Source organism: Clinocottus analis, unplaced genomic scaffold, assembly GCF_023055335.1.
Source record: "Clinocottus analis isolate CAN_PGR_092001 unplaced genomic scaffold, fCliAna1.0.p SCAF_17, whole genome shotgun sequence".
In the NCBI taxonomy this organism is placed as follows: Eukaryota; Metazoa; Chordata; class Actinopteri; order Perciformes; family Cottidae; genus Clinocottus; species Clinocottus analis.
The window spans coordinates 14,179,126-14,198,623 of NW_027175898.1; the positions used below are offsets into that span (position 1 = coordinate 14,179,126).

The 19,498-nt window shown below is 39.2% G+C and overlaps 3 protein-coding genes across 7 annotated transcripts; 2 read left to right on the top strand and 1 right to left on the bottom strand.

Moving 5' to 3' along the window:
* The first annotated feature begins 869 nt into the window (after positions 1 to 869).
* On the top strand, positions 870 to 8,275 carry gmfb (glia maturation factor, beta). The gene is made up of 7 exons (XM_068580890.1): positions 870 to 1,060; positions 3,516 to 3,612; positions 3,966 to 4,015; positions 4,162 to 4,211; positions 4,569 to 4,651; positions 4,745 to 4,818; positions 5,261 to 8,275. The coding sequence occupies exons 1-7, from the start codon at positions 1,058 to 1,060 to the stop codon at positions 5,330 to 5,332; spliced, it is 429 nt and encodes a 142-aa protein (XP_068436991.1). The 5' UTR covers positions 870 to 1,057; the 3' UTR covers positions 5,333 to 8,275.
* Positions 8,276 to 8,895: 620 nt separating this feature from the next.
* Positions 8,896 to 14,783, top strand: cnih1 (cornichon family member 1). Of its 2 annotated transcripts, XM_068580628.1 has the most exons (6): positions 8,896 to 9,059; positions 10,068 to 10,136; positions 10,409 to 10,456; positions 12,805 to 12,917; positions 12,999 to 13,142; positions 13,737 to 14,783. In XM_068580628.1, exons 1-6 carry the CDS (start codon positions 8,979 to 8,981, stop codon positions 13,762 to 13,764), a joined length of 483 nt encoding a protein of 160 aa, XP_068436729.1. In that variant the 5' UTR covers positions 8,896 to 8,978; the 3' UTR covers positions 13,765 to 14,783. The 2 variants fall into 2 exon arrangements, with proteins under 2 accessions (XP_068436729.1, XP_068436730.1); XM_068580629.1 differs by lacking the exon at positions 10,409 to 10,456.
* A 96-nt stretch (positions 14,784 to 14,879) lies between these two features.
* On the bottom strand, positions 14,880 to 18,995 carry cdkn3 (cyclin dependent kinase inhibitor 3). Of its 4 annotated transcripts, none has more exons than XM_068580627.1 (8): positions 18,937 to 18,995; positions 18,218 to 18,314; positions 18,073 to 18,128; positions 17,915 to 17,959; positions 17,361 to 17,583; positions 16,147 to 16,178; positions 15,883 to 15,986; positions 14,880 to 15,666 (listed from the first exon to the last, which is right to left on the bottom strand). In XM_068580627.1, the coding sequence occupies exons 2-8, from the start codon at positions 18,295 to 18,297 to the stop codon at positions 15,577 to 15,579; spliced, it is 630 nt and encodes a 209-aa protein (XP_068436728.1). In that variant the 5' UTR covers positions 18,298 to 18,314; positions 18,937 to 18,995; the 3' UTR covers positions 14,880 to 15,576. The 4 variants fall into 4 exon arrangements, with proteins under 4 accessions (XP_068436728.1, XP_068436727.1, XP_068436725.1 ...); XM_068580626.1 differs by having other exon boundaries at positions 17,396 to 17,583; positions 18,892 to 18,975; XM_068580624.1 differs by having other exon boundaries at positions 18,892 to 18,975.
* Between the last annotated feature and the right edge of the window lie 503 nt (positions 18,996 to 19,498).

Here is a 19,498-nt window from a genome sequence, read left to right on the forward strand (position 1 = left end):
CAAAAACATGGACACACACACACACACACACACACACACACACACACGCACATACACAGCCTAAAAACAAGTTATATTAAAGTAAAAAGAAAATAAGAGCGTGAAGACTTGTGACAAATATGTTTTGAAAATCATAAATTTAAAATATAATTGATTGTCTTTTGTCTCTGTGGTCTTTAATGTCTTTATTTACATTTATCTTTTTTTAATTGTATTTATTGTATTGTATGTACTGGAGTCAATGTTCATGTATGTGTAAACACGCATTGCCAATAAAGCTGATTCTGATTGTGAGGTCAATTTATAAATTGACGATAATTGTTATTTTTATGGATTAGACCAAAGATCAGGCTTTTATTCTATCAGGTGACTTCTCTGTTTATTTTAGATTTAGGTCTGGACTTTGTGGACCCTATCAACCCTCCACTCCCCGTGTAACATCTATAGGGAACGTGATAAAATATAAATGTTCATACACCATGTCGGCATATTACCAGCTGTCTCTCTACAATACATGTAGGAGAAACAATGTGTGCTCTCTAGTTCACACGAACAAATCAAATATTGTGTGCTCCTATTTGGCAGACAAATTAACATGTTTTCTTCTAGAGAGTTTTGTTTTGTTGTGTTAACTTACCTTTTTTTGAGAGGTGATAATATTATTTAAATATTGTTTTGCTTTAGTTAATAGTCTGTGACAAAACAAAGCTAACTTCAAACCAAATTCGTTGGGTAGTTTTAAATTGTAAATATACACGTACTCTGCAATGTAACAAAAAACCTATCAACAACTAAAGTGTTCGTTTTGAGTATTTTTTCGTGGTTAACATAGCGATTTTAAACGGGACAGTTTAATAAGGATATATGTGTTTTAATGAGGACAATAACGCCCGAGGACAATAAGGAGGAGAGATTAACGTTTGGGACGAGAGCAGCGCGCGTGTGATTGGTCCAACCAGTCACAAGATGATATGAAGGAAGAAAAAAAAAAACATTGTTGGCGTTTCTACCATTCAGAGCAGCAGCTGCAGCTTCAGGGATCTTTTTATTTTTAACAATGGTAAGTTGTGAGCTGAGCTTTTCCTTATTCGCCGTTCTGCTCTTTAATCGTGTGCTCTGAACAAACGTGAACTTCCGGAACATTATTGAAGAAAAAGTGAGACTGCAGATAGATTGGCAGCGTTTTCCTGCTAGCTTAGCATGAGTTCCACCCTCTGTCCATTGTGTCAGTGTCAAGCTAGCCTCAATAGAACGATGGGCATATCCGGTTATCGATTTCACAATAAAATTACTTTGGACGAAAATTCCATAATATATATATATATGTATTAATTCGCTGTGAATCACGAGATTCAGTTCAATTATATTGTACTATTATATTAATTTATAATTATATTGGATGCATAAAATCTGACATATTTCACATGTATGTCATCAGACCGTTGCAACATATGTCTGTCAGTGCATTCTCGTCATAGTTACTATAAAATACAAATAATGCTGTTAATTGGAAAGTAATTCTCATTAAAACAGAGTGTGCATTAGTTATTTATTTATAAGGTTACAAACATCAACAATATTTTAAACGCAATTCACACATAATACAGTTCTCAAAATGATGTAAGAATGACTTGACACAACTGTGTTATAATCAATATAGCTAAAAGTCTAGAGTCTGACGTCACACTGCAGCAAATCCTACATGCACACAAAACAAAATTATTGCAAGTCTAGTCTCAATAATAAAGGATAAGACACGTTCTTATTTCCTTTCTTTTTATATGATTACTATCTTTTTTTGCAGCTCTGCTTACCTCAGTAACTGTAGAAAAATAATGTTTATTATTTATTAATCTGCAGTTCATTGTCTTGATTGTTATATCAGGAAAGTGTCAGGAAGTAGTGCAATAATGTCCATTATCATTTATCAGAACTCAAGGTGACAATGTTGAAACAACAGTCCAAATAACTATCGTTTTATTTTATTTTGCTACCAACTATAACGGATAGAAGCAACAGATCCTCACATTAGAAACTCTCAAACCACGGAAAATATATTGCTGATTACTTTACTCCCGACGGACTAATGGATTTATCATTTCAGCTCTAATATTATTCTTGCTCCGCTTCTTATTTTTAAAGACTTCCATTAGTGTGTGCTTTTATTCTGAAGCCCAAGCTAGCGGACTTCCTGTATGCGTGTAGCTAAGTCCGGGTAGCTTGTCGTCGCAGCGGTGATGTTCTCCACGTCTGGGTTTGGGCAGCTGCCTCATCGCTAGCTCGCTCATCGTGATGAACAATCATTACCTTCCGCCTTTTTGACAGCTCGACTGTCTAATTTTGTTCAACACATAAGATGCATTCAATAAACTGTACAGTTAAAGTTATCTGACTCCTATTTCCTGCATGAACTGTGAGCTGTGGCTGTCAAAGGCTGCAGGAATTTAAACCAGAAGTCAACCTGTGGCCTTAGTTTTTTAAATATTTTTTCATTGTCGTGTCTGTTCCGCATTGTCTTCCTTTTGCATCCTGTTTTCCCAACTCTCTCATTCACAACCACACACACTTAATCTGTAAAGATCTCTCTGAGCTCAGTGAAATCCTGACTCCCACCAGCCATCTGCTCAGGAAGCTGTAATTATAGAATTCAGAGACTCTTGAGGAGTTTATGTCTTTGTGCTGGAGTTATGTAATGCTGTGTGTGTGTGTGTGTGTGTGTGTGTGTGTGTGTGTGTGTGTGTGTGTGTGTGTGTGTGTGTGTGTGTGTGTGTGAGAGAGAGAGAGGTTCAGACCAATACAATCCCGTTCATACTGGTTTGTTTTAAGTCTGTGGGTCAGACTGGACTTCTAAAGAAAGACAGTTTTATTTTTTTAAGTTTCTCCTTTCGCTAAATCAGGATACTAACATGTTGCTTTGCAGCTTAGCAATAAAAAAAAATGCACGAAAATTGCTTAAAGCTTCAGTCTGTGACTCTGCAGCTGTCTGCCGAGCATTAAAACCCTCTGCAAATAGCCTCAAAAACATACGGCCAATTGAAATAACACTCATTATTATTTTATTTCATTCATTTTTCTGAATTATAAGCAACAAAAGTTGACAGTTGAAATACTCCTTGTGTCCACAACTGCGTCACATTGTTGTACACATCTGTATTTGTACCCACAATTCATGGGTTTAAGGGTTTGAGCTGCTTGCTCCGTTGCTAACAAGTCCATATATTCTTTAATCCAGTTATATTCATTCTGTCATAAGTTTTTTATGTGTTCTCCAGTTTAAAATGTAGCCACTAATGCAGATGTTTTGCTTTACACGAGGATGGACTTGGGGGATTCTGACCATTTAACACGGATCACATCAATGATATGGCGTTAGATACGTTCTATGTAGAGATTAATACATTTTAATGAGTGATGATGAGGACAAAAATGACGTCATTAATTTGGTTTGCTAAATCTGTGTACCGATTGTTCGATAATCTGTAAATATAAGTGGATGTTCCTCCCGTGTCTCTCAGAGTGAATCACTGGCGGTGTGTGACGTGGACGAAGAGCTGGTTAAAAAGGTGAAGAAGTTCCGCCTGCGGAAGGAGACCGACAACGCGGCCATCGTTAGTGAGTATTTCAATTAGTTCTCTTCCGTGTTGTTTATGAATGTGTTACGGTCGAACAGTCAGCGAGTCCTGCAGGAAGGAGTCAGTGTGTTTCTGGTTAAATGCCTGAAATAAGATCTTAAGAGATTTTAACATTTTTGTTCCCCTTTGTGGAATATGTCCGTCTTGTGAACTCTGAAGCTTTTATGCTTCTTAAAGGCACAGTACATCTGTGATCGAAAAATATGAGCTGAAATATCTTACTTTTTTCACAAAAACATTCTTACAATGTGTTACTTTTGAACGTGACCAGTGCAACTAAACTCATGTGATGGTTTAATCTTTTCTTTTCTTCCTTTTTTTTCCTCCCCTCAGTGAAGATCGATAAAGAAAAGCAGCTGGTTATTCTGGAAGAGGAACACGAGGTAAAATATTAAACCCGTCATCATAACGTGCCGCACTTTATACTTGTTCATGTTCAACTTTCATTTTTAAAATGTTCACGCACCAAACTTTGCGACAGTAAAATTAGTTTTGCTCATCGCAAATGTGTCTCTTTTTTTTTTTTTAGGATATTTCTCTCGATGACCTGAGAGACATACTGCCTGAGAGACAGCCCAGATATCCTTTTGTATAAGTCAAAGTCCTATTTTAGTAGTATTCAAATGATCTTGGCCTTTTCTCTGAGATGAATATATCTATAGATATATACATATTACGAGTCTGCTTGTGTTTCCGCCCAAGCTTTTAAAATATAATTCCCCAAATTCTTCATGGAAAATTCAAACGCTACTCACTTTTACGATTAACTGGCCACATATTCTTCCTGCGATGTGACCTGTGTGTGTTTTCACGCCGGATTTCTACTTGTAGTAGACCATTTTATACAAAGAAAAATCTTCAATCATTCAGTTCTGTATTCCGTCCGACTCGACGGGGCCGATGCGAAACACGTTGACCGTCCTTAGCGCCCGGAACGTTTATCGTCTACAGTTACAAATACCTCCACGACGACGGCCGCATCTCCTACCCGCTCTGCTTCATCTTCTCCAGCCCCGTGGGTAAGAGCTCCTGCAGAGTCGCGGCCCGCTGAGGGCGCGTGTTCGCCGCCGCTCCGTCACTTCTGCTCATGTCGGCGTGTTTGTGTCCAACAGGATGCAAACCGGAGCAGCAGATGATGTACGCGGGAAGCAAAAACACGCTGGTGACAACTGTTGGAATGTCCAAGGTCAGTGGAGCTGCTGCGGATGTTTATTTTATATCATAGGTTGTATTATTTAATTACTCAAGATGTCTGCTTATTTTGATTAGATTTTGTTCTTTTGTGGAATTTTTTTTGTGTTTTTAGTATACTTTAGTTTTGATTTGCTTGTTTAACACTGTGGGCACTTGCAGTTTATACATATATATGTATACTAACTCACTCCTCAATATAGAAGGCAGGTAGAGGACCAACAGGAGAGCCAGGGAAAGGCATGCGTTCTTTGTTCTTTCATTTGCTTAAATCATAATATGCACATTTTGCATGGATAAGGAACTGTTTTGCCTGCGTGAACCACAGTGGATTTAGACTTTTTTTTACCACGCTCTACACTAAGACTTTTCCCTTATTATATTAAAAGCAAATTCTACAGTTTTGCTCCTTTTTTGTATGTTGTTTTTTTTTACAGGTGTTTGAGATCAGAAACACGGAGGACCTGACGGAGGAATGGCTGAAAGAGAAACTGGTGATCTTTGGCTAAAGTGACCTCATCCAGTGGTCTGAGATGTGAGGAGGATCCAGATTGCACAATCTCTTGGGGAGAACGCACCACAGTTCATGTTTCCCTCCTCCCTGTACCAGACCTGATTTTGAAATAGTGTTTGAAAATACCTTCCGTGCTCAGGTTTAGGCCTCTTTGATGGAGTTTATGGCATATTCTCATTCAGTGTGTCACTTCTAAACCTGCAGCCGGACACTGCAAACACTATTTGACGCGGGTCTGCTGTAGTTTCCCATGAAAGCAATCGACGTGCCAGTGATGTGTCTGTATTGAAGTGTCACTCTGATGGCTCTTAACGAGGACAGAAATGTTTATTTATCATCCACCCTTCCTCAGCATGTTCATCGGGAGAATCTAAAGGCATTGCATCAACAGTTTCTACCATCTTTATTAGTTTACACTCGGCGTCTTTTTGCTGAACTTCTTTAGTTGAACCTTTTTTTTTTAATGCTTTTTCAGATGTTTCATCATTTGAGGGACTTTTAGTTTTTCTCCTGGTGTTTGTAGAGTAATGTAAGCTTATACTTTATAGCAGTACTTTTCCTTTTGTGGTGGAAAACAAACTCCCTTACAGAACATTTAAAGTTTAGTTACACTACAGAGTTCAGCTTTAGTCGCTCAATCTTTCAGTATTATTTCATCAGATTATGATTTTAGGTAAAATAAAACACTGTAATCACTCCAGTCTACACAGGACCATGACACTAAGACCAATCCTCAGACTTCTATGTGATGTGTTGTATCTTTTCCTGTGCACAAGCCCTCAAAGTGGTGCTCACCACACTGCAGATTTTCCCCGCCGGTCCATCCTCAGATCACACCTTTCCATCTCCGCAGAGGGAAAACAGTGGGACTCATGGGTAAAAGCTGCATTCTGCCTTTTTGACATTTCCACTGAAACATTCCAGACTGAGCATTTTATGACTTGCAACAAACGCCAGTCTTGAAAAAACACTGCACACTTTTTGAATCCACTGGGCTTCTCTTCGGTTTGAGTGGGTCACTGTGTCTGTAGGGAGCGCGTTGGCTAATATTGTGCATCATAGCTATTGCTGTTGTTGATGTTTATGAATGTTGTGCTTCATTGCCATTTGCTTATTGGTGGCAGCGGATTGACAATAACGGCTGCGACCTCTCCATAAATGCCCGTTGTGCTTAACGTTCAGACTCGGTGGGTAATTTCCATCTTCCATAGAGAACAGGGTTCGGCCAGTGTAGCTTTTTGATATTGATATTTGCGTATTGAATGTGTCAGCAGCTCATGATATCTATTTATACAGTTACATTTGAGCACAATGAAACACGGACTGAGGTTAACATGACCAATTCCTTTCATTTTTACATTTTCAATCCAATGTGTTGGAGTGCAGAGTTAAAACAACACAGCGTGTGTCCCTTTCCAAACACTTGCCGTATGTATTTGTGTCTATTTGTCACGCCCCAAAGTACCAGGTCTTCCACATTTCCTGCTGATGATCCTCCACAGCGTTCAAACCAATCAAACGCACAAAAACGTCAAACAGGGCAGCCAGCTTCAGATGCGCTTCAGATCTGCAAAGAAATAATTGTGTGGCTGGCGCGGTGAGAGAGAAACTTCCATTTTCTGGATCTGATCCTTAATAAAAGCTTGATATCCGCTCTGTTTATTGGTCTGACCTTAATAAAGAGTAATAGGCACAGAAATCCACATTTGACACTTATTGAGAAACTCAGATAAGGGAGTGTTGTTGCTGATTTAAAGCCCCCTACCTACAGCAATGTATGATGTCATACTGTCTACCATGACAATGCCTTAACTTTTTATTTTGTCATATAAATGTCAATTTTTTAAAATTCAATTATGACGCCAAAATGTAAACGTGACACAAATGTCTTTTCGGGGGAGGAAAGATAGAAGGTGATTGGAGAAGTTGAGTTGGGGGATTATATTTATATATTTCTAACTTTCTGATCTGTAAAATCATAGATTTGACTCAAAGACATGTATCCACAATAACACCATTTCAAATGAATATTTTTTATCATTCCTGCTTTACATGTCAGGGCTTGGTTTAATCCAACAGGAATGAGGATCGTTGATATCAAGGCTCAGATTTACACTGTCAGCTTGACAGTCAGTAATACGCTGCTGTGGCAGAAACTCCAACGTGGATAATTCTATGTGAATATAGTTCCTAGTTCGATATCTTTTGTGGATATAGAAAGTTTTCAAATCTCCCTGTAAATTTACAAACATGCGCAGCCAATCTAAAATCAAGAATGTCTGTCTTTAGTTTTGATTTTGAAACATGCAATGAATTGATTTTAAAATTGTTAAAACCTCATAAATGTGGGGAGCTACTGTAAAAGAAATGCATGCTTTAATGTATGTCTGAACGGTTTTCCTGACAAGAATCTGCTGCTCTGCATGTATTTTTAAATATTTAGTTCACACGATTAGACTGAATTTATTTGCACTCAGAACTTAAAAAAGAGGCAACATTTGCATTTCAAACATCTGGTCTCAGCTCGGCTCTTCAACTGAAATATCACTGACCGTATTTTCTTTAAATAAATAAAACTCTGCTACTGCTATTTTTCATTATGGATTATCCATTGATCCTGTATCAATCAGAATAACTCCCCTCATGGTTTCATCACTCAGTGTTTCCTTTATCTGGTTTTGTCCTGTGAACCCGTTGTACTTTGGCTTCTTGAGTCTTTTTCTTTCAACTTGCAAATGTGTCGTTCGGATCTCAGCGTCTCGTACTATCAAATGCTTATTATTCTATTTTCTTTCCTTTTTAACGAAAAACACCCCTGAGACACGTATCATTACCAGCTGCCTTGTGGCATCAGTGAAACTTGACATATTTGTATTTTCCCATACTTTATAAAGTGTCTATTGTCTTATTGTTCAAATAAAATGACAGTGTTGTTTACCCCTCTGGTTTCAGGAGACAGCTGTTTTCAAACAGACACGTATGATGTGTGTGTGTGTGTGTGTGTGTGTGCGTGTGTGTGTGTGTGTGTGTGTGTGTGTGTGTTTATATGCATTGAATAGATGTGGCAAAAGCAACACCCGTTTTTCAAAATAAATAAATAATAGCTAATGCATGCACATCAATGTGTGCTTGGATTTACAGCCTGCTTTTAATTATTATATTGAACTATAATTTGTAAGTACAGTAGATATTTTTGGATAAGAGGGACACAATCCAATATACTGTTAAAATGGTAGTTGTAGTAGTTTATGGAGCCACATAATCTGTAATAAGAATAAGAAAAGAAATGTGGAACTATCAAGAGGACTAAATAAAAGAATGTGAAAAAGTACTTGAGTTCAAAACTTCTAACTTGTATAGATATGTTTAATTTTTTGCTATTCTGGTAATCTGAGCAGCTTTAAGATCAGTTCGATCATTAAAGCCTTTCAATTAATTATAAGCATTTTAAAAACAAAGACTCACTGAAGGACCTTCATTACTCCAGAAGATGGCAGTAATGAGACAAAAGGGATACCAGCTAGCTAAGCACTGACTAAAGAAGAAGAAGACTAGCTGACAAATCTCAAATCGGTAGCGAAGCTGCCTGCATCATCTGCCAACCGAGCCAGGAACCGACTAACAGAACCCGAGGAACAAAAATGGCGTTCACATTCGCGGCCTTTTGTTATATGCTCGCACTGCTGCTCACGGCGGCGCTTATCTTCTTCGCTATCTGGCACGTAAGTACACATTTGGACAACTGCGGATAAGACGGTGGGCCTGTCGCCCCGACGGCGCTGATGAAAGCAGGCGAAAGAGCGACGGGAAGGTTGTCTAAAACCCGGGCTAAGACCCGGGCTAACGCTAGGCCAGCTTTGTGGCTGCGGGACGTTTTAACGTCTGGACGGAACGTATCCGTGCCAACGCCATAGAAAACGGCCGCGCGCTCAATACTCTGCATACGTAATATTAAACTCATCCATTCTTCAATGAATGGCACACACCTTGGCTCATGGCTACAGTTGGCTAACGATATGAACACAATCACTTTAACAAATACTATTATGTCGTATTATCGCAATACCTCCTCCATTATTCCCATTTTATTGACCGTAGTCAGAATATAGCAATAAATAAAATAATCTATCCGGCTTGTCAAAAGACTAGAGTCCAGCTATTAGCGGAACAGCTTGTTAGCATGTTTAGCTAACGTCAATGCTAACGTCAACGTCCGCTCGATGACGCGGCTGTCACCTGTTTCCTGACATGCCACGTTTATTCGTTTTTTTTATTAACGTTAGTTTTATTGTCTTAACTTAATAACTACCGATTGAAGTTTTAGGTGACGTATCCACGACCCCAATTCGTTACATACATCGTTGACGTTACTTGTGTTTACCCCGTAGAAAAAGAGGAACTACTCACACTATGTCAAACTACACAGTACATTCATTGACAAAAAAAAAATTCACGAGAATGACGTAGTATTGTCTTATTCTGAATAATGGAGGAAATAAATCTGTTTTGATTTTTTTTCTTCTTCTAAACATTCTTTGAAAACTGAGGAAACAAAACATACATTCTGAAAACACTTCCTGGCTGTGGGAACTTATATTGAACATTTATTTTGTCAGATACTGTAGACTAAATTACAATTAGGGGGGAAAAAAAAGATTATTTGATGCATTCAATTTTCTTTTTCGTGTTCATAAAATGTTCGTCACATTGTGCCCATCTTGTCCCCCCAGATAATAGCATTTGATGAGCTGAAGACTGACTACAAGAATCCTATAGATCAGTGTAACACTTTAAATCCGGTAAGTGACACCACCGTCCTTGACACACGGCTTCCTTGCCTCCTTAGACTGCATGCAGAAATGCTCTGTTGAAAAGGTCTTTCATTTATTTTAGGATAACTTTATCCGCCTATCTGTCTTTTTTCAATCATTTCTCTGCACTGTTATGCTAAATGTCCTGCCTGTTATGAATTCAGAGATCTTGTCAGCTGTCAAACTCTAACGGCTTTTGTTTTGTTTTTCCTAATCCTTTTTATTTATTTATTTTTTTACACTTTGTTATCGGCAAAAAGACAGTTGAAAAGGTCAAAAAGATTAAGAGAGTCAAAATTGCAATAAAGGTTTGTACCAATCTTTAAAATGCCCGCTCAGTCCAACTCAGTCTGCAGTCTTGTCATTTTGCACGGAGAAGTGTTTGCAAACGTCTTTTCAGTTAACTAATCTCAAGAGTTGAAGCCAGAGTTTAGCCTGGGATTAGAGAACATGCCACCTGTGCTTTGAGGCTTTTACTGTTAAGTAGTATATTGGTTTGTGATCAATTTTGTTATACTTTTGTGTGCATTTCTTTTGACTGTTGTGGACTAGTTATTTTTTCCAATTCTTCCTGACCTTTTTTTTTAGAGTGCAAAGCGTCAACTGTAACATTAGTTTGGCTTTCTATTGTCCTTTTTTATACCTCATCTAACCAATTAAATTGACCGCGTTAAGCTGTTTTATTTAAGTATAAGAGCCACGGTGCGTCGAGTAGCGGACAATATTAGCTTGGATGAGATGTCCAATGTGTAGGATAGTGTAGTTGTTAACTGAAAAGACTTGCAAATGCTCGATACATGCATGATCTTTATTACAACCTACCCTTTGTTTGCAAATAGTGTCAAAGTTACTGGTACAGTAGACTCTCAGTTAACTAGCCAGGCACACGCACTGTCCTGCAAAGCTTCCACACAGCAGCATTCAGAGCAATCATGTAAAGTCCCAACAGGTGACTGGATTTTGTAGCAAAGCTTTTTGAGTAGTCGGTGCTTTGAGCTGTGGATCATCGTAGGGAGTGATGCTTGATTGGTTATGCAGGACATTTATTTAATGTTCCAGCTTTTTAAATTAAACTTATATTATTACGGCGTTTCTCCATTTTCTGTGGGAGGCGCGAGCTGCAGTTTCAGACTCAGCCTTTAGCAGAACTGAGCTCGACCTTGGCTCCGGCCAACATCACCTGTGGTGCAGACCAGATGGCTGCAGAACCACGACACAATCCAACCTCAGCAGTATTTGGGGCCACTGATTGGTCCGTGATTTCAGTGGTAGGAGGAGTTGTTTTTTGTCACTACAGAAGAGAGATTCCTCGTGATCCACAGTACTATGTGCAGTTTTGACCATGGACAGTCTTTTTTTTTTTTTTTTTTTTTACGTGTGGATTGTTAGCTCAGTTGGCACGTTTTGTGCTGCGATCAGTTGTTTTTGTATTTGGCAGCACAGTGCAGGGTTTTCAACACATTATAGCCCTCCACACCTTCCTCTTCCTACACGCCCCTCACCTTTCCATCTGTGGGCTGTTGGTTGCCCCTCCTACCCTTATACCCTTCCGCCCTCTGCTCTTTTTGAATGCATGGCTTCCATGTGGTGCCTCCATCTGCCCCCCACTCCACCCCACACCACATCGAACCCTGTCAACCCGAGGCAGGCTGCTGCATCAACACTGCTAGTGCTCGCAGCATGATCCCACTCCAGTGTGTCTCCCGTTTGTCAGGAAGTGATGCAATCGCTGCAAAAGACGTTGTGACGTGCAACTGTTCTCCATAGCAAGTTGTTGATGGGTTTCCCCTTTATTTTTAATATATACTTGTAATTAGATGCATGCATGACACATAACCAGGGTGGGAAATTAACATTTTTCTATCCACTTAAGCAACAATAAATGTCTTGTAGATTTTTTTTTTTTCTAAATTTCAACAGCAACTCAAATGATTTACAGCAATTATAAAGACTAAATGTGATGCATGACTTGAGCTGCGTCGCTTAAAAACAGTCGCACATTGTTTTGCCACATTAAACAGAGGACATCTGAAGCTATTGCATAAGCCTCACCGTGGGGGGTTTCAGTCGACCAGGAGGTTTTTTTTACGCTCCTTCGTTTACGCTAACATGTCAGTGGTGAAATTCACTGCCATTTCTGCTTAATTTGTCACCCTGTTTCTCGTTCCACATCGTGTCAGGTCGGTGCATCATGAAGCACCGTTAGTGTCGTACCAACAGCACGGCGGCTTTACATGTGACATTTCTCTGCACATGTTAATAATGTGCAGTAATTTCACATTAAACTGGGCCTGGTAGTTTGTCACAATTGGCTCAACGTTTGTATTTAGTTCATGCATTCGCAAAATTATCATCTCACTGTAGCGAATTAGTATTTCAGTCCTGTCTTTGACTCTCTGTGGAGCTGTTGGCATTTTTTTTTTTAGCTGTCTGGCTCTTTAAATAGCTCAGCTATCTTTGTAAAAAAAATACCCTCTTTGAGGCTCTTAACTTCATACTGTGTCGTCTGACCGGCTTTATCTTTTACATGTATTCATGTGGCGCCTTACTTGGTAATAATTAAGTATTTTGTGTGGACAGTTAAAGATTTTGTCTCAAGAACTTGACTTTTCACTGTGTGGTTTCTCACATTTTCTTTACATTTTGTTCTTTTCAGCTGGTTCTCCCAGAATATCTCATCCATTTCTTCTTCTGTGTGATGTTCTTCTGTGCGGCCGAGTGGCTCACCCTCTGTCTCAACCTACCGCTGCTGGCTTATCATGTCTGGAGGCGAGTATCTCACGCATCTTTTACACATTATAGTGCTTATTCCATCGGTGTTGTTCTATTTAACGCCCACTCTGGTTGCAGGTATATGAGCAGACCTGTGATGAGCTGTCCAGGACTCTACGACCCAACAACCATCATGAACGCTGACATCCTGGCCTTCTGTCAAAAAGAAGGCTGGTGCAAACTGGCTTTCTACCTCCTGTCATTCTTCTACTATCTCTATGGGTACGGAGACTTTTTTCTGCTTTGTTTCCTTTGCTGTGAGCGTTTATGTTTTCATTGTACATTAAAAAGAAAGATTTGCAGGGGATATGATGTATAGTCTGGGAATAACCACTTTATAACAATTCAAGAAGTTTTTACTGTCATATGCACAGATAACAGTTAATCTATACAATAAAAAGCTTATTTTTGCTCAGTCCTCCTAACACAGAATTACAATAATAATAAGGCACAATATATATAACAATATTGCACAAAAATATGATGATAGTATTGCTCATTGTATTCTTATACACTATGCATTGCTACAATTTAATCCTTCGCTATAATCGGCCACATTCGTAAAGTAATAAAAAAAATAAAAAGTCTTGAGCAAATTCAGTATTCTAATTTTGGAGGCTGGTTAAAAATCAAGATTTGTGTTATTAGATATGTGGCATTAGCAAGAAAGCAAATAAGTGTTTCCCAAAAAATGTTGAGCCGTTCCTTTTTAACTGTCTGTGTTATACAGTAGGTCACAATGACCTCTGCGTGATGCGACTACACAACGTTGTCACTGTTTAACTCGTCCCACTTTCTCCTCTCTGTAAAAAACAGGATGATTTACGTGCTGGTGAGCTCTTAATCTGGACGACGAAGGAAGAGGACCTGCATGTACGGTAGACGACCAGACACTGACGTTAGTGCTGGAACACTGGACCTGCTGGAGGCCGCCGTCCAGCAACAAAAGACGCCATTTCAAGCGGACGAACTCTCGACCCTCATTTAGCCCGTTTTCAAGAGAATATCTCGGCCGCAGCGTTCCTCTCACAGCACTATAGTTTAAAAGCGGACAAACCGGAATGGACTTTTTTTTTCTTTTTTTAATGGTGTGATTTTGATGCTTGGAATTTAAAGTTTTTTTTGTTTTTTTTCTTCTTCTTCTTCTTCTCGGCTCCCAATGTTTGAGTGTTTACACATTTAGGTAGACATTTGCAGGTGTGTGTGTGATGTGAGGATCTGAGCCGTGTGCTGAACCGCATTAGTTTTTTTTCCCGCAAATTAGATTCTGGGCTTCGACGGCTAATTGATTTCCTGCAGCGTGACTCATTATCAACACTAAGACAAATAGTTAAACACAAACTACACTTCTGTTACTGCTCGCAGATGCATACGGTCTGTAAAATTGATATGGGGATTATTATTTTGTGGACCTGATGGCACTGTTTCGTACAGTGAGGGCTGATGTGCATGGGGTTGTCATCACTTAGTAAAAAACGTGTTGCACAGGGACAATCACAACCTGGTTGTCGCGTTGAATTTTTTTTTTTTTTTTAAAGAACCATCTGATGTATTTTTTCCATACTTCAGATATATATCCTTCATCATCATCATGATGTAATCCCTCTTGAACTCAATGGCAATATTTAAGTGTGACTCCAGAGTAGCCAGCAATGTGTGACCTGTATTTCTGTAGAATCGCTCTCGCAGCAATCAATAAATTAGAAGGTAGACTCAACAGTACAATAATGTAGTCGAGCATTAGAAAGCAACAGTACGCGTTATTCTCCTTAGTGGGAAACCGAGTATGCCAAACTGTTGAATGTACCTTTTTTTTTTTTTTTAAGTCATTTGTGCATTATGTTCAATTTAGCACCAAATATTTCCACAGCATTAGGAACTCTGGTGTTTTTATTTATTCAATGTTTTGAATTGTTTCCAAGATATCAAGCACTCCACGCAGTGTTAGGCCTTCCCCCCCCCCCCCAGTCAAATCTGGATTGTTTTCTCAATAGAATCGAGGCCATTAGACAAACATTTTCATAAATACCAGAGTATTTATTGCCATTTTTCAAGTGTGTACATTTATCAGGGAAAGCTATGGTCTTTTGTCACGAATAACATCGACATTTTTATGTATTAGATCCCATCATTTCACATCTAGGGAAATAACATCTTGAGTTTATTTGAATCTGAATAAAACTGTCCCACTCTGTTATAATGGACTGGAATGTTGTTTTACCTCCAAAACCTTTCAAAGGATTTGAGTGGCATAAATACATGTTATCAGCCATGGTAGCGAAGTGGCTTATAAACAATGTTTCAGTAAAAGTGGAGCAGGAAAGTAGTGATTTGTGGTACTATTGAGAGGAAAGGGATTTCTGAAAATGCATTTTATGGGACAACAATAGACACAGCAGAAAACCTTTATGCAGTTGAAAATCAACAATGACAATTTTTTAATGCAATATTAATGCTAACATGTTGTAAACCTGCCAGTAGGATACCCTCAAGTCTTTATTGTTATCACAAGGAGAAAAAACAGCAATATATTAAGAGTATTCTGTTAAAGTGCAATCATTAGAGAATACAATTACATATCACACACACAAACACACACACAATGAGAAAGTCACTGACAAATGAGGTGAATATTTTCAGACGTGAAGCGCAGTGATCACCGGGACACCGAGCGCTCTGAGGGACTCTCTCTGCCCTCGTGGTAGGCCGCGTACTTTTCCCGAAACTCGTGGAGGAAGTTGTATTGCTACAGAAAAGATGAATTAAGGCGTTAGTTTACATGACAATCGAATAGTGCAAGCACTTCTAAGACAGTTGGAACTTGCTCGACATCATCAACGCTTCTGATATCATCTGCAGTAATGCAGATGATATGAGAAGCGTGCAGATGCGGTAATGCAGCCAGAACCCTGCGGTTCCTTATATTCAACAGATCCAGAGAGGAAGAGAGGAGATCTCTCACCTTCACGGTTTGTATCGCTCCTCCTCCTCGGTGCTCCCGGAGGATTTCGATGGCTTTGTTCGCCGTCATCGTGAGAGAGAGCAGGAGCAGCAGACAGGCAGCGACTGTAAAAACATGAGACATCAGGCTTTTTTTCTTTTTAAAAAAGGTTACACTTTTCAACAAACTGACATGTAAAGAAAAAAGAAACACATTGATCTTGGTTGACGTGAAAAATGACAAAGAACAACTTTCAAAGTAAAAGGATAAGTAAAATATTCATACTTAATCCGGAGCGTCCCAGACCTCCGTAACAGCTGAAGGGGGCGGAAAAAAGAATTAAAGGCTGGAAGCAAATTCAGTTGTGTAATGAGACGGTTACAGAAAACAGACGTCTTTGTGGTGAGATGTGCTCGGGTTCTCCATGGCTGAATGTATACAAAATACTTTAAATATTACAAAACACAAAAGGTAGAACAGTTGCAGAAAGGGTGGCCGACACGGTTGCTACGGTCGCACGCTCGAGTAGAAACGGCCCAGTACAACCAGTTTGTTCCTGTTCGCTCCACCGGCTCACTCTGGGACTCAGGAGCCTCTCGGGGCCTTTCAGCAGGTTTTTACAAAGAGACACGTGAACCAGCAACCTTCCTCTGGAGGCTTTGGTCTGCAGTCAGTAGCTGTTACGACACAATGCTGCTGCCGCCATTGCACAAGAAAACATTTGACTGTTTTCTCAATAAATCTGTGAAAAGATCTGGTTGGAGCACCTTTTTCCTCATATTAACAAGATATCCTAAATATTTTAATGACATATATCACTTTTAGATATCGAAATATTCAATTTGTACAATAAATGTTTCTTGTTTCATTAAAACTTTATGTTGTTCCTTCACAACACTTCTTTATACTACTTAAAACCTCATAAAAAGAAAAAATCCAATAAAATAGGAGTTTGTGACGTAAACTCTCTTTTTCATTACTTTCTACTTCAAGAATCCTCTTGTTCATGTAGAATGTTTATGGTTTATGAATCTCTTCCCCCAGGAAACCCCATCTTTTGAACTATGGGTGTTTCATATTTTGGGTAAAAAACAACAGAAGGCCTACCTTCTGTTCAAGAGTTTAATCGATGCAAGTATGAATGTGCTCTCATATATGAAAAATAGAAATTGTGACCAAGGAAATAAGGTTCATCATGGACAGTCAACTGATTTTAGAAGTATTAACACATATAGTTTCTGGCAGGAAAACAAAAGTCTGTATCATACTGCTTTACTTGCCGTAGCATAAAAACCAGTACGACTTTTAATGGCAACTTAAGACTGCCAGTTCAAATATAACACTTTGAATACATTGATGTTGGAAGCCATTTTCTGGGAAATGTCAAATACGCTACGTGATCAGAAACTATTTTTTTGTGAATGTTTTGTTGAAAACTGATGCAACTTTTTCAGAGACATTTTTAAAAGAAATCCAGAATCTCAACAGGTCCCACTCACTGGATCACAGTCCTCCTGTTGTTCTCGAGGCTGACCTGCAGCTCCTCGAGGATCTGGCTGCACTGTCCCAGCTCGGGAGCGTCTCCGTCTTGGAAGGGCGTGTGGTGGACCGTGAAGCCGCGCTGCCGGTAGACCTCCAGCAGGGAGGGAACCCTGTACTTGTTCAGCTCTCCTCTGGTGCAGAAAACAAACACCTCCTGCACCCCTTGGTTCTGGAGCTCTTCTGCAAACAAAGATGTGAAACAGGTTCAACAACTTATAGCCTTTTTCCTCTAACAAGCTGGTTTAAAACAAGATTGCTCCAGAGGAGCAGGGATATTTTACATGTGTAGGTTGACCAATGTCTCTGGTTGCTGCTATATACTGCTGATAACATACCATCAGACTGACAACATATTTCCAGTAAAGCATGCTCACACACACAACATTGCCAAAATCCAATGACATGAGGTATTTCAAAATAAAGGGCAAATAAAAGATCTACATGGGAATGTTGAAATGGTTTTATCCTGAGCATTTGATTCAAGCACCATTAAAGAACAAGGTTGTCTTACCAACATCTCTTTCCAGACTCCTGCGGACGTCTTTGTATTTGCAACCTGAAGTCAAATGAGGAAAACATTGTTTTATTGTCAGTCGCACAACAACCTTACAATAAAAGTAAAAACAGCAACATACAGATACAAACAAATATGATGAACTAGGGTTTTACCTGGTAGTGCACATATTCCGAGAAACTGTGAGCACTCCACTATGGACAGAGGTAACCTAGAAGACAATCATATACATACACACATGTCATTGACTTTCATTGATGCACAGACTTTTTGGCAAAAGGAAAACTGCTAGAAACATACCAGGAAACATGAAAGGGCGTCAGCTGCTCGTCTCCAACGTCCTCCTCTTCAGATGAAGAGTCAAACTCACTCGTCCTCATGGCTCCAGCCCAACAGACTGTTGAGACAGGAGGGAGGTACAACATGTTTGCAGTGAGGGATTATTTTATCAATCAAGTTGAGAGTCTCTGCAGCTCAGCTGGAGGCGATGGCATTTTTGTTTTTATCGCTTCACAAAATAGTAGCATTTGTTTCAGGACATTGTGCAGTTCTCCATTTCATTGAGTGTGGTTCCCCTGAACGTCATAAAGGGATACGTGTTTGTACGAGAGCGAAAACATGCTAAAACATGCTAAACCACGATGGGTATGCTCCTTTAAATGAGCGAGCGACCATGTCAGCGAGCAGCTAGCTACACAACCTGTAAACTATGAATTAAACATGCTTTATTCCGGATAATAGCTAGCTTTCTCTCCACTACCCGAGCTATTACTATTCAGATAAAGACAACATAGTATACAGAATAATACATGTATATAAATCTTCTAGGAGAAACATTTGTTGCTACTAGTAGCTAACGTTAGCTGTGCAACTTGTGTCAGACCGAAATCGCGACATGGAGGACAATTACCTAAAATCTTTTCGTAACCGTCATTTGCAATAAGATAGAGCGCTGTTTAGCATTACATAAGTACCTATATTTGGCTTCATTCACGGTACGTCTTTGTCTTATTCCTCACCAGTCACGTTGTCGTCCTGTCGGCTGTTTTGACAGCTCCGTCAGCTGCAGCTCCGATTTTGAAAACTCATTGAGCCCAGCAGCCAATCAGATTCGAGTACCGTCCTTTAACCACGCCCCCTTGCAAAACAAATTAGACGCGTGTGCGCTCGATTTATCCTGCGGAGAGATGCACGCGGGCGGAGTGAAGAAAAGCCATCGAATTAAAAAAATAAAATTATGTTTGATCTATAAGGTTGTTTTTTGTGTGTCAAACATCAAGTAGCCAAAGCCTGTTAGTTTTTATATATGTATAAATATCTAAATATATGTATGCATAAAGTTATGTATGATAATGTGTGTATATTTATACTGCAGACACATGTTACTATACTGTATATTTAAAGTTTGAATATATGTGTTTGTGTAATGTATGTGTTATTCATACCTATTAACATATTTACATTATGTAGGCTGTATTGCACACATCATGGCTGCCGGATTTGCATTTCTGGATTTCTGGATATATTTTCTAAAATTATTTCCTTCATCATTTACATAATTGGAGGTATTGCACTGCGAAC

Coding starts and splice junctions, on each gene's coding strand:
- gmfb (XM_068580890.1), top strand. Junction 3,613..3,965: donor CGACAACGCGGCCATCGTTA/GTGAGTATTTCA, acceptor TCCTCCCCTCAG/TGAAGATCGATAAAGAAAAG. Junction 4,016..4,161: donor TTCTGGAAGAGGAACACGAG/GTAAAATATTAA, acceptor TTTTTTTTTTAG/GATATTTCTCTCGATGACCT.
- cnih1 (XM_068580628.1), top strand. CDS start 8,979: ATGGCGTTCACATTCGCGGCCTTTTGTTATATGCTCGCACTGCTGCTC. Junction 10,457..12,804: donor GAGTCAAAATTGCAATAAAG/GTTTGTACCAAT, acceptor TGTTCTTTTCAG/CTGGTTCTCCCAGAATATCT. Junction 13,143..13,736: donor TTCTTCTACTATCTCTATGG/GTACGGAGACTT, acceptor TGTAAAAAACAG/GATGATTTACGTGCTGGTGA.
- cdkn3 (XM_068580624.1), bottom strand. Junction 18,129..18,217: donor ACGCCCTTTCATGTTTCCTG/GTATGTTTCTAG, acceptor ATTGTCTTCTAG/GTTACCTCTGTCCATAGTGG. Junction 17,584..17,914: donor GAGTCTGGAAAGAGATGTTG/GTAAGACAACCT, acceptor CTTTGTTTGCAG/AAGAGCTCCAGAACCAAGGG.